The sequence below is a fragment of the Bos javanicus genome, chromosome 7 (genome assembly GCF_032452875.1).
Source record: "Bos javanicus breed banteng chromosome 7, ARS-OSU_banteng_1.0, whole genome shotgun sequence".
Taxonomy (NCBI): domain Eukaryota; kingdom Metazoa; phylum Chordata; class Mammalia; order Artiodactyla; family Bovidae; genus Bos; species Bos javanicus.
The window spans coordinates 8,293,477-8,307,557 of record NC_083874.1 but is presented as its reverse complement, the minus strand read 5'-3'; the positions used below and the strand labels follow the sequence as shown (position 1 = coordinate 8,307,557).

The 14,081-nt window shown below is 40.8% G+C and overlaps 1 protein-coding gene across 1 annotated transcript; it reads left to right on the top strand.

Moving 5' to 3' along the window:
• The first annotated feature begins 7,313 nt into the window (after positions 1–7,313).
• LOC133251793 (olfactory receptor 7C2-like) lies at positions 7,314–8,316 on the top strand. Its single transcript, XM_061424583.1, has one exon. The coding sequence runs from the start codon at positions 7,354–7,356 to the stop codon at positions 8,314–8,316; it is 963 nt and encodes a 320-aa protein (XP_061280567.1). The 5' UTR covers positions 7,314–7,353.
• Positions 8,317–14,081: the final 5,765 nt, after the last annotated feature.

The following is a 14,081-nucleotide window of genomic DNA, read 5'->3' as shown; positions in this document are numbered from 1 at the left end:
AATTCTATATGCTGAGCAGTGCAGCCAAAGAAAGAAAAAAATTCTATGCCTGTGAGTCTGTTTCTTTTCTGTTATATTCACTAGTTTGTTTTATTTATTTATTTTTTTTTTAGATTTCACGTATAAGAGATATACAGAAAACAAAGTCACTCACTTGTGAATTATTTAGGATAGCCCATTCTCTCTGGACTAGAGTGTTGAGGACCATCCAATGAACTTGACCCTGAAGTCAAGTTTTGACCCTGAAAAGCCACATATTCCCACAGAGTCTGCCTGAACAGCCAGTCAGTCCACTTCTCACACTACTTTTCTTGTTGTATTCCTGGAACCTCCTTCAGATTGCCCTTTCAACAGTGGGAACAGAAGCTGTGGCAAACTCATTGGTCTGGCTTTGTTGGTAGCTGGGTACGACCCACAGCCTTGTTCATAATTTCAAGTTAAGCTGCTTGACATTCACATGATCTTGAAAAATGTGCCATCATGCTCTTGATAGACAAAGAAATTCCATCTCAGATGTTGAGGAAGTGCTTGTGGGAAAAGATAGTGGAGATCAGATCCTGGGGAAAGAGCATTGTGACTAAGGTGCATGGGGAGGGGTGTTCCCATAGGAACAAAGTTAGCAGGAAAGAAGGTCCTTTCTGGTTTGGCTTCCACACTCATGGGAACCAAATTGCTCAGAGAGCAGAGAGCAATGGAACAATTACCTTAATGAGCAGTTGTGAGAATTCAACCTCTGAAGTCACAGAAACAATAAATATGCCCCTTACTCCTCTCAGTACAGCTTCATTGTCCCAGAAAGGAGGAAGTTCAGCGGTGCCCTTTCAGAGAATGGATGCCTGATGCCACCTTCTTGCACTTTAATGGAGCTGAGTTGAGGATCCATCACCCAGGAATGAAAGGATCCAGGGAACTAGAGGCTCACTGAGGACATTAAAGTGTGTGCTGTGGGAAACAGGTATGGAGGCAGGCAGAACTCTCAGAGTATTAACTTGGATGGCACAAATGAGGATAACACAGTTGGTAAGAGTCCATTTACTTAAAACACCCTGCACAGTTCAAGTCCTAAGTGTCTCAAAATCTCTCTTCCACTCAGGTTCCTTCCTCTCTCTTCTGGAACCCAACTCTGAGAATCTCTCACCTTCCTAATGGAAACTGACCTTGTTTAAGCTCCCAACATCTCTTCATATTTCTTACCCAACCACCCTAGCTATTTCTCAGGAACTATGTGCTTCTATTCTCCATCTGATTCTCCTGTATTCTTTTATCTACCAAATCTTCCTTATGTATTCACTCACTCAAACAAGAAGCATTCTCTGGGATTCTTCCTATTTAGCACTTCATATATGTGTGTGCCACTAGTAAAGTAATGCTCAAAATTCTCCAAGCCAGGCTTCAGCAGTACGTGAACTTCCAGATGTTCAAGCTGGTTTTAGAAAAGGCAGAGAAACTGGAGATCAAATTGCCAACATCTGCTGGATCATCAAAAAAGCAAGAGAGTTCCAGAAAAACATCTGTTTCTGCTGTATTGACTATGCCAAAGCCTTTGACTGTGTGGACCACAATAAACTGTGGAAAATTCTGAAAGGGATAGGAATACCAGACCACCTGACCTGCCTCTTGAGAAACCTATATGCAGGTCAGGAAGCAACAGTTAGAACTGGACATGGAACAACAGACTGGTTCCAAATAGGAAAAGGAGTACGTCAAGGCTGTATATTGTCACCCTGCTTATTTAACTTATGTGCAGAGTACATCATGAGAAACGCTAGGCTGGAAGAAGCACAAGCTGGAATCAGGATTTCCAGGAGAAATATCAATAACCTCAGATATGCAGATGACACCACCCTTATGGCAGAAAGTGAAGAGGAACTCAAAAGCCTCTTGATGAAAGTGAAAGAGGAGAGTGAAAGAGTTGGCTTAAAGCTCAACATTCAGAAAATGAAGATCCTGGCATCTGGTCCCATCACTTCATGGCAGATAGATGGGGAAACAGTGGAAACAGTGTCAGACTTTATTTTTGGGGGCTCCAAAATCACTGCAGATGGTGATTGCAGCCATGAAATTAAAAGACACTTACTCCTTGGAAGGAAAGTTATGACAAACCCAGAGAGCATACTCAAAAGCAGAGACATTACTTTGCCAACAAAGGTCCATCTAGTCAGGGCTATGGTTTTTCCAGTGGTCATGTATGGATGCAAGAGTTGGACTGTGAAGAAAGCTGAGCACTGAAGAATTGATGCTTTTGAACTGTGGTGTTGGAGAAGACTCTTGAGAGTCCCTTGGACTGTAAGGAGATCCAACCAGTCCATCCTAAAGGAGATCAGTCCTGGGTGTTCATTAGAAGGACTGATGCTGAAGCTGAAGCTCCAATATTTTGGCCACCTCATGTGAAGAGTTGACTCATTGGAAAAGACCCTGATGCTGGGAGGGATTGGGGGCAGGAGGAGAAGGGGATGACAGAGGATGAGATGGCCGGATGGCATCACCAACTCGATGGATATTAGTTTGAGTGAACTTGGGGAGTTGGTGATGGACAGGGAGGCCTGGCGTGCTGGGTTCATGGGGTCACAAAGAGTCGGACATGACTGAGCAACTGAACTGAACTGATATGTGTGTGCGTGCTCAGTCATGCACAACCCTTTGCAACCCCATGGACTGTATAGCCCACTAGGCTCCTCTGGCCATGGAATTTTCCAGACAAGAATACTGGAGCAAGTTGCCATTTCTTACTCCAGGGGATCTTCCCAACCCCCAGGTACTGAACCCAGGTCTCTTTCATCTCTTGCATTGGCTGGCAGATTCTTTACCACGGTGCCTTACAAACCCATTCAGCCCATTCAAATAGCTTTGTGATATTAAGTTACTGAATATTTCTCTGCTCAGTTTCCACATTTATAAAATGAGAATAATAATAGTATCCACTTTGTGAGGTTAGTATGAAAATTAAATTAAAAGAGATAATGCACAAGAATGTTTTTGTCTCCATCACCCAGGAGGTATCTATACATATTAATGATTATTGTATACTGTTTACATATATTCATTTGTTAGATCAAAACAATAATGATCATGATAAAATGAGCTAAGGCATACAAAACTTAGCACAAATACTTGACATATGGAGGTCCTCAAGTCATTTGACTTATTTAGTAAATGTATCACTTTAATTTATTGTGTATTTGCAAATTTCCAGTCCCTGTTTTAAGAGGCTTACATTTTTGCTGATATGTGAAATGATTGTGATTATTTTCTGAGAGATTTAACTGCACATATGAACACTGCTGGGGTTATTTTTCTCTTGTACCCACTTTTTATGTTAATTTTTATTTTTGAATAATTTTAGAGAAATTTTAAAGAAAGTTACAAAGATAGCACAGAGAGTTCTCATAGTGGTGAAAATGTTTCAAAATTTGATAGAAGCAATGATTGCAAAACATCTGAATGCCACTGAATGTTACTTTAAGGTGACTATTGGTTTTTACATATTTGTTTTGTATCGACTGCCTTACTAAAATCATTTTCAGTCCAAAGAGGTTTTCTTCCTCTAATTAAAAATATTTTTTTTTAAAAAAAGAGGTTTTCAGTTGCCAATTTATTATCTTCAGGCAATCCATCATCTTCAAACAAATAATTGCTTTTTTGATGCTTACATCTCTTGTATCTTTTCTCCTTGTACTGCATTAGCTAGAACTTTTCAGAATTGATAATAGTGATGATAAACTTTCTTTTCTTCTTCAATATTTAAAGGGGAAATCTTTTGTTCCTGCCCTCCGGTCCCACAAAGGCATTTTTGAAGGTAAATCTTGTTGTTTGCTTAATTCCCTCCTTAATTGTTGATCTATTATCCTCCATTCTGAATCAACTTTGGACACCTACATTGTCCCAGAAATAAATTAATTTTGTAGAGATTTTCTAGTTTTTTATGCCAAGTTTTAAGTAATATTTTCTTGCAAAGTTGAGCGTTTCCTTACATCTATGTTTATTTTTCTCATTCCTAATTTTAGGCATTACTGTTCTCTTTCTTATTTGATTCATTAGACTAATTTTGCGTGTATGTTTGCTTTTACCAAAGAATTAGCTCTGGATTGTCTCAACTTTACACCTGTTCTTCTCTTTAATTCCTTAACTCTGCTTTTACCTTAATTCTCTGCTTTACCTAGTTCTGTTGTATGCAACTTGTATTAAAAATGTCTTCCAAATCTTTAAATGTTTTTCTTGAGGATAGACTACATGTGTGTTCATTTGTAGTTTTTGAAAGGTGTATAGAAGAAAATGAGTTGAAAAATCCAGACTCATTTTATCACTCCAAGATGATTCTTGTCCACATTTTGGTATATCTTGTTAATCATTTTCCTTGGATTTGTGCAAGGAAACTTATAAACAATCTGTACACTGATGTAATTTCTCCAGTCCAGAAATACAGATCAATTATCATCTCATAGCAGTATGTGAAGTGCTATTTCTCTTTCCACTTGATGAAATTTTGCATTCCTAGTCTTTATTTTTCTCAGTGGCTTCTTAATTGTCTCAGTGAAAAGGTATCTTATTTTACTTTCATCCTCTTAAGTTAATACTAGAAAAAATTCTCAAACATTTATTATCCTTTTTATACTTTTTAATAAATCTTTAATATTCTATGCCTTTTTCCCTGGTAATATATTAATGTTTATATGATTTATAATTAAGGCTTTATAGGTTAAAGGTACTAACTTTTATTAGTCAAATAATTATCTTTTGCATTCCAACTTTCTGCAGGGCACATTTTCTCATTAATAATTTTTCAATTTGTTGTCCAATTATTGATCTTTTCTTCCCGTATTTCCATCAAAGACTTTTTATTCATAGAGAATGTCTACTTTTAAAGATTACTTATGCATGTGTGTGTGCTAAGTCGCTTCAGTCGTGTCTGACTCTATGCGACCCCATGGACTACAACCTGCCAGGCTCCTCTGTCCATGGGATTCTCCAGGTAAGAATACTGGAGTGGGTTTCATGTCCTTCTCCAGGGGATCTTTCCAATCCATTGATTGAACCGATGCCTCTTACATCTCCTGCACTGGCAGGTGGGTTCTTTACCACTAGCGCCACCTTAGAAGCCCAAGATTACATATATTCATGTATAAATTATATTATCTATGTATTTTAATTATATTCTTCTGATAGCTTATATGGTCCCTAGCTCCACACCCAACATTTGAAATTTATTAGGGAATATGGGGATAAGATTTAACACTATTTTTTCTAAATTATTAACCAATTGTGAAACACTTATTTGTATCTTTAAAAGGCCCTCTAAAATATATAGGAATAAAAAAATGCAAGTTAAAATGATAAAATACATAGAGATATATCCTAAATTATGATAAAAATCATATTAAATAAAAACTCTAAAATTATTCCCTTGAATAAAGGAAGAATAATAAGAATTCCAACTCAACATAAATTTGAACAGCGTTGTGGAGTTTTATAGCAATGCAATAAGACTTAAAGATAAATAGATGTTGTAAATTAATACTATTTGGAGAAAGCATGTAAACATTAGAAAAAAATTTTAATTAATAAAGAAATCTAGAAAATGCCCATAGCACCTTATAAATACAGAAAAGTCTAAGGTTTTCCTAATGTAATAGTGATATCAAAGATACAATGTGAGGGAATATCATTATTAATAGCATTAAACCTAAAATACATTAAAATGCCATGTAGAAATTCTGCTATTTGCAACACCTCAGATGAATCTAGAGGACATTATAATAAGTGAAAATAAGCTGGACAGAAAAGAACAAATAGTGTATGATTCCACTTACATGAAGCATCTAAAATCATCAAACCCATGGATGCATGGAATAGAATGTTGATTGGAATTATTGGCTGGAAGGGAAGGGAAATAGGGAATTCTTATTCAGTGTATCAAGATTTGTTATGCAAAATGAATAAATTCTAGAGATCTGGCATATAATGTGGTGGTGGTGGTGGTGGTCTAGTCTGACTTGCAACCCTATCAATTGTAACCCTCCATGTTCCTCTGTCCATGGAATTTTCCAGACAGGAATACTGGAGTGGGTTGCCATTTCCTTCTCCAGGGATATAACATAGTAAACAGAGTTAATAATACAGTATTGTACTCTTTAAAATATGTTAGAGGAATAGATTGCAAGTATTCATACCACACAAAAGAATACAAGGACATTTTTGGAGATGATAGGTATGTTTTTATGGGCTTCAAAGATTGCTCAGTGGAAAAAAAATCCAGCAGCCAATGCAGGAGACTCAGGTTCCATCCCTGGGTTGGGAAGATCCCCTTGGGAGTAGGAAATGGCAACCTACTTCAGTATTCCTGCCTGGAAAATTCCATGGACAGAGGAGCCTGGCGGGCTACAGACCCATGGAGTCTCAAAGAGTTGGACAGGACTAAGCATGCACCCACCCAAAGCTAAAAATAAAAGATGATTTATGTGAAGAAAAACTCAATATTTAGAAACTCTAGGAGCCTATATTTAGAAGTTCAACTTTGATTGAATTTATATAGGGACATTGATAATATAAATGAAATATACATGGTGATTAACAATAATATTAGGGTTTTTTCTTTTTTAGCAAAAGGAGCACCCAGGGTCCAGAGGATCTAAGAAAATCTCAATGAGTGAGAAGAGCTGCCTAGAGTTAGGGAATTCCCCATTTCCATAAGCACTGAGCAGAACCACTGAGTGGTAATCTGGGATTGCAGGAAAGGGATGATTGTTTGGGGATGCAGGCAAGCACTAGAGCAGTGCTTCTCAAACTTGTTTGTGTCAGAATTTCCATGAGGGCTTGTTGAAGTGCCAAGTGCTGGCTTCACACCCAGCATAGCTGATTCAGTAGGTCAGAGATGACTCAATGAAAAAGAATCCACCTGCCAATGCAGGAGATATAGGAGATGCAGGTTCTATACCTGGGTTGGGAAGATCTCCCAGAGGAGGAAATTGCAACCCACTCCAGTAGTCTTGCCTGGGAAATCCCATGGACAGAGGGGTCTGGCAAGCTACAGTCCATGGGGTCGCCAAGAGTCAGACACACAACTGAGCACACATGAAGGTCAGATGAGCCTAAAAAATGTGTATTTCTAACATTTCTAGGGATGGCTGATGGTCCTCAAGAACCACAATTTGAGAAGTGCTGAACTTGAGACAATTTTTCTAGATGTCAACAGTAACCACAATTTGTCATCAAAGAAAGTCAATCCTTAGCCAAAATGAATGACTTCATGATCTCCCTGGGTTTAGGTTAAGGATATTTCTGTCTTTCTGGGGAATGTTTATTTGGGGTAAATTTTGTATTGCTTTTTTCCTCCTTGTTGGCAAGCCCAGCAGACTCATGGAAAGAGGAAACCAAACAGGAGTCAGAAGCTTTCTCCTCCTGGGATTCACAGAGGACCCAAACCTGCAGCGTCTCCTCTTCGGGCTGTTTCTGTCCATGTACCTGGTAACATTCACTGGGAACCTGGCCATCATCCTAGCCATCATCTCAGATTCCCACCTCCACACCCCCATGTACTTCTTCCTCTCCAACTTGTCCTTTGCTGACATCGGTTTCACCTCCACCACCATCCCAAAGATGCTGTGGAACATCCAGAAACAGAGTCAAGTTATCACCTATGCAGGCTGCCTCAGCCAGGCTTTTTTTTTCATTGTGTTTGGATGCCTGGACAATTTACTCCTGGCCGTGATGGCCTATGACCGCTTCATGGCCATCTGTCACCCCCTGCACTACATGGTCATCATGAACCCCTGGCTCTGTGGGCTGCTGGCTCTGGGGTCCTGGAGCCTCAGTGTCACAGGCTCCCTGCTCATGACCTTAACCCTTGTGAGGCCGTCCTTCTGCAGAAGCATGAAGATCACACACTTTTTCTGTGATCTTCCTGAAGTCCTAAAGCTTGCCTGTTCAAACACCATCATCAATAACACAGTGGTGTATTTTATGACTATTATCTTAGGTATTACTCCTCTCTCTGGGATCCTCTTTTCTTACTCTAAGATTTTCTCCTCCATCCTGAGAATTTCATCAGCCAGGGGGAAGTACAAAGCCTTTTCCACTTGTGGGTCTCACCTCTCGGTGGTTTCCTTGTTCTATAGCACAGGCCTAGGGGTCTACCTCAGTTCTGCAGTCACTTCATCCTCTAGGACAAGTCTGGTGGCCTCAGTGATGTACACCATGGTCACCCCCATGCTGAACCCCTTCATCTACAGTCTGAGGAACAGGGACATGAAGGGGGCCCTAGGGAGACTCATCAGCAGGGCACCATCTCTTATTCACAGGGTCTTCAGAGGGCTCTCATAAGTAACTGAGCCCATAATATTGAGGGTCAGACATCCTGGCTTCCTTCATTTAATGCTTTTCTCTTTCCTAATACTCATTTTTTAAAGAAAAACTTTCCTTGGGTCTTCACAGCCCTCTCTATTTTCCTTCATACTATATCTTTGGTTCCCTTTTTCAATTTGTAACCATATGAATTTTAACTTCATATAAATTGAACCTGATATTTTCTGTTACATTTAGTCATGATTTAAATTTCTTAAAAAATAAACTAAATCTCATGTTTTTAATATATATCTTCACAGTGAGGGGATGTATACCTATTAGGGAAATGTTGCCCTGCAAACTCATTTATAGAGATGTTTTCTGAGGCTATGTGAATCAAATCAACTGGAAGAAGTGCATTTTTTATGAATAACTTTCAGTCACATCAAAACTTAGTGATGTATATTCATTTCTGAAACATGAAGTCTGGAGCTAAACAGTTCAAAGCTGGCCTTCAAGTACTTAAGATCTTTGTGCTTTTCTGCTCTAGCTCTAGCATGAGTCTTCCACCCTCGTGGTCACAAAATGGCTTCTGCCCTTGCAGCCACTGCAACTGCATCCCAGGAAGGTGGAATGGATAAATACAATATAAAAGATATTCTTTCATCATTTATCATTTCAGCACATTCTGTCTGGCTTCCAACTTTCGTATCTGCATCCTTTGCCTAAGGGATTTCTCTAGCCTGCCCTGCCCATGTTCAGAGAATTAATGTCCCAGGAATCACTCCTTAACCAGAGAGCAACAGGAGTTGGTGTATAAATCACTTGCACATTGGGTAAGATAAGTCTGTGGCATATATGTTTGTACTGGCTCCCTGTCTTTCTACAGCAGAAGTCCACCAGTCGATTGTGGTGGTAACTGGCTTGATAAACACACCTTTTATGGCTGTATTCTCTTGCCTGACTCACGGCTCTATTTCCTGGGATCACTAAAATCTTTGTCTTAACTGGACTGAGCTACATTTCCTGTACCACATAGGCTTTATAGGAAACATCACAAAAGGTATGCCTACCCAGAACCTGTGAATGTGACCTTTTTAGAAAGAGCTTCTTTGCCAATTTAATTAAGGGTCTTGAAATGAGATAACTTTGAATTACTTCAGTTCAGTTCAGTTGTGGAGTCGTGTCCGACTCTTTGCGACCCCATGAATCACAGCATGCCAGGCCTCCCTGTCCATCACCAACTCCCTGAGTTTACCCAAATTCGTGTTTATCAAGTAGGTGATGCCATCCAGCCATCTCATCCTCTGTCATCCCCTTCTCCTTCTGCCCCCAATCCCTCCCAGCATCAGGGTCTTTTCCAATGAGTCAACTCTTCACATGAGGTGGCCAAAGTATTGGAGCTTCAGCTTCAGCATCAGTCCTTCCAATGAACACCCAGGACTGATCTCCTTTAGGATGGACTGGTTGGATCTCCTTGCAGTCCAAAGGACTCTCAAGAGTCTTCTCCAACACCACAGTTCAAAAGCATCGATTCTTCGGCACTCAGCCTTCTTCACAGTCCAACTCTCATATCCATACATCACCACTGGGAAAACCATAGCCTTGACTAGATGAATCTTTGTTGGCAAAGTAATGTCTCTGCCTTTCAATATGCTCTCTAGGTTGGTCATAACTTTCCTTCCAAGCAGTAAGCGTCTTTTAATTTCATGGCTGCAATCACCATCTACAGTGATTTTGGAGCCCAAAAAAATAAAGTCTGACACTGTTTCCACTGTTTCCCCATCTATCTGCCATGAAGTGATGGGACCAGATGCCATGATCTTCATTTTCTGAATGTTGAGCTTTAAGCCAACTCTTTCACTCTCCTCTTTCACTTTTATCAAGAGGCTTTTTAGTTCCTCTTCACTTTCTGCCATAAGGGTGGTATCATCTGCATATCTGAGGTTACTGATATTTCTCCCAGCAATCCTGATTCCAGCCTGTGCTTCTTCCAGCCCAGTGTTTCTCATGATGTACTCTGCACATAAGTTAAATAAGCAGGGTGACAATATACAGCCTTGACGAACTCCTTTTCCTATTTGGAACCAGTCTGTTGTTTCATGTCCAGTTCTAACTGTTGCTTCCTGACCTGCATACAGGTTTCTCAAGAGGCAGGTCAGGTGGTCTGCTATTCCCATCTCTTTCAGACTTTTCCACAGTTTATTGTGGTCCACACAGTCAAAGGCTTTGGCATAGTCAATAAAGCAGAAATAGATGTTTTTCTGGAACTCTCTTGCTTTTTCCATGATCCAACGGATGTTGGCAATTTGATCTCTGGTTCCTCTGCTTTTCTAAAACCAGCTTGAACATCTGGAAGTTCACGGTTCATGTATTACTGAAGCCTGGCTTGGAGAATTTTGAGCATTACTTTACTAGTGTGTGAGATGAGTGCAATTGTGTGGTAGTTTGAGCCATCTTTGGCATTGCCTTTCTTTGGGATTGGAATGAAAACTGACCTTTTCCAGTCCTATGGCTACCTCTGAGTTTTCCAAATTTGCTAGCATATTGAGTGCAGCACTTTCACAGCATCATCTTTCAAGATTTGAAATAGCTCAACTGGAATCACCTCCACTAGCTTTGTTCGTAGTGATGCTGCCTAAGGCCCACTTGACTTCACATTCCAGGATATCTGGCTCTAGGTGAGTGATCATACCATCGTGATTATCTGGGTCGTGAAGATCTTTTTTGTACAGTTCTTCTGTGTATTTAAGGGAAGCCCCTTAATCATACTCAAATACAAAATAAAAAAAAATTTTAAGGTCTATACTTCCTTTTACCCATGGGATAAAATCAAATCCAAACCACAGTCCCCCCCGCCAAAAAAAAATGATCTATCTTTCCCTAGTTTCTTTATTCTTTAAAATGCAGGCTTATAAAGAAAATAGAGCTGGAAGGGGTTCTAAGGATTGGAGGCAATGGGGTCATGGATCCCTTGACAGTATGTCACACTTTGTGTGATGACCTGAGTTGTGTCCTCTACAAAATTCATATGCTGAAGTCCTAACCCCCTATACCTGGGAATGTGGCTGAATTTCAAGATGGGATCTTCAAGCCATAGTAATAAGCTTCCCAGGTGGTACTAGTGGTAAAGAACCTGCCTACCAATGTAGGAGATATAAGAGATGTGGGTTAGATCCCTGGGTCAGAAAGATCCCCAGGAGGAGGGCATGGCAACTCACTCCAGTATTCTTGCCTGGAGAATCCCGTGGACAGAGGAGCCTCTGGAGCTATGGTCTATAGGGTCGCAAAGACTCAGACACGACTGAAGCAACTGAGCGTGCACGCAAGTTAAAATGAATTCATTCAGGTGGGCCCTACTCTAATTTGACTGGTTTCCTTAAGAAGAAGAGATTAAGACTCAGACACACACAGGAGGAAGACCATGTGAAGACACAAGGAAAAGACAACCATCTACAAGCCAAGGAGAGAGGCCTCAACAGAAACTGACACTGCTGGCATCTGCATCCATCACTTCGCTGTTTGTGTTGTTGTTGTTTTAACACAGTGAAAACTTTTATATTTGGAATTAGCCAGCTGGACTCAGTTTAGATGATCCCAATTTTTTTGGCAACATCCAAACCATCACAGTCAGGAGCCAGTCGAACATATGCCCTCTTCTCTCTGTCAGGCCTGATCATGGCATTGACCTCAGCCACATCAATGTCACAGAGCTTCTTCACAGCCTGTTTAATTTGGTGCTTGTTAGCCTTGACTTCCACAGTGAATACCAGTTATTTTCTTCATGGCTGACTTGGTGGTGAGGGGGAATTTGATGATGGCATAGTGGTCGTTTGTTTCCCCTAGGGGCGCTCTTCTGAGGACATTGGGGCTGCCTCCTGAGCAGTGGTGTTTTGGGGCTGCCAGAAGGTGGGTAACACCCAAATCTTCTCTTTTGTATGGCTGTGGACACCTTTCAACACTGCTTTCTTGGCCTTCAAAGCCTTTGCTTTGGCTTCAGCTTTCGGAGGGGCAGGGGCTTCCTTCTTCACCTTCGGTGCCATCTTCATGAAAAGACGTGACTTTATTTATTTGGCTGTTCTGGGTCTTAGGTGTGGCATGCAGGATCTTTGATCTTCATTGAAGCATGAAAACTCTTAGTTATGGAATGTGAGATCTAGTTCCCTGACCAAGGATAGAACCCAGGACCCCCTGCATTGTGAGTGCAGAGTCTTAGCCACTGGACCACCAGGAAACTCCTAGATTTAGGACTTCTAACATCCACAACGATGAGGGAAAAATTCTATTGTTTAAGCCACTCAATCTGTGGTATGTTGTCACGGCAGCCCTAAAGAACTAGCATACCCTGCTTCCATAGGAGCCCTCTGGGGACGTAGAACACTGACCATGGGGTGGATAGAGATAAAAGCTGAAATGCTAGTTTAACACTGGGATCTCAGGCAAAGTTCCCCAAGTCCATTGTAGAGTTGAATATTTTACAAGTGGATGAGCTTCTTGTCTTCTCATGGACTATTTCTCAACTCTTACCATAATTGTCTCCAGTGGTTGTTGTTCAGTCACTAAGTCATGTCTGACTCTTTGTGACCCCACAGACTACAGCACACCAGGCTTCCCTGTCCTGCACTATCTCCCAGAGTTTGTTCAAACTCATGTCCATTGAGTCAATGATGCCATCCAGCCATCTCATCCTCTGTCGCTCCCTTCTCCTCTTGCCCTCAATCGTTCCCAGAAGCACAGTCTTTTCCAATGAATCGGTTCTTCAAGTCGGGTGGCCAAAGTACTGGACCTTCAGCTTTAGTATCAATCCTTCCAATGAATATTCAGGGTTGGTTTCCTTTAGGATTGACTGATTTGATTTCCTCGCTGTCCAAGGGACTCTCAAGAGTCTTCTCCAACACCACAATTTGAAGGCGTCAATTCTGTGGCCCTCAGCTTCCTTACGGTCCAACTCTCACACCTGTACATGACTACTGGAAAAACCATAGCTTTGACTACACAGACCTTTGTTGGCAAAGTGATGTCTCTGCTTTATTAATATGTTGTCTAGGTTTGTCATAACTTTTCTTCCAAGGAGCAAGCATCTTTTAATAACACCATTCACAGTGATTTTGGTTCCATGGTAAGATAAATAAATTAAAGATTTATGAAGTGCTTCTCTCAAGTTCTCTCAGTTGCTTATGCTCAAGAATTCTCTTCAGACCTTTAAGAAATGGAGGATGGAGCATCCCAAAACCTACACATGTTTGAATTTCCCACCCTATCCTCCCCCGCCTTTAGTAGAGGTAAGTGCTCAAGTGAAGTTTAATTCGATTTAGAAAAAATTAATATTATATTTCTTAGACAAAAGGATCATGGAGTTGAGTTATATTTATAGCAGTTATAATCATGTTACCTTCTGTTTTTCCTTGTTCTCCCCACACCTTTAGTAAGGTCTCATGTAATTTCCCACCTGGTTCATTAGCCTGCAAGAAAATAATGGTTAAACTCTGACATCCACCGTTACATATAAGGGGCCCCCTGGGGCCAGCCTGGGACTGTCCAGGCCAATTAGTCCCAGGGGTCAAGTGCTGGGGTTACAAGTCCTCACTACTCATCTCCATGGGACCTGCTTCCCCAGTTCCCAACAACGAGGTGTATGAAGTAAAAGGTTTAACGTGGAGGATAAGGGGTGCTCAAAGCCTGTACATCCCAAAGAAAGCACTGGCCCTAGACTGCTTCTTGAAACATGACCTCTGAACCCCTGGAATATCCTGCCTAATAAAAGTGTCTTTGTTTACCTGGGGCTTTAATCCATGCCAGGTAGT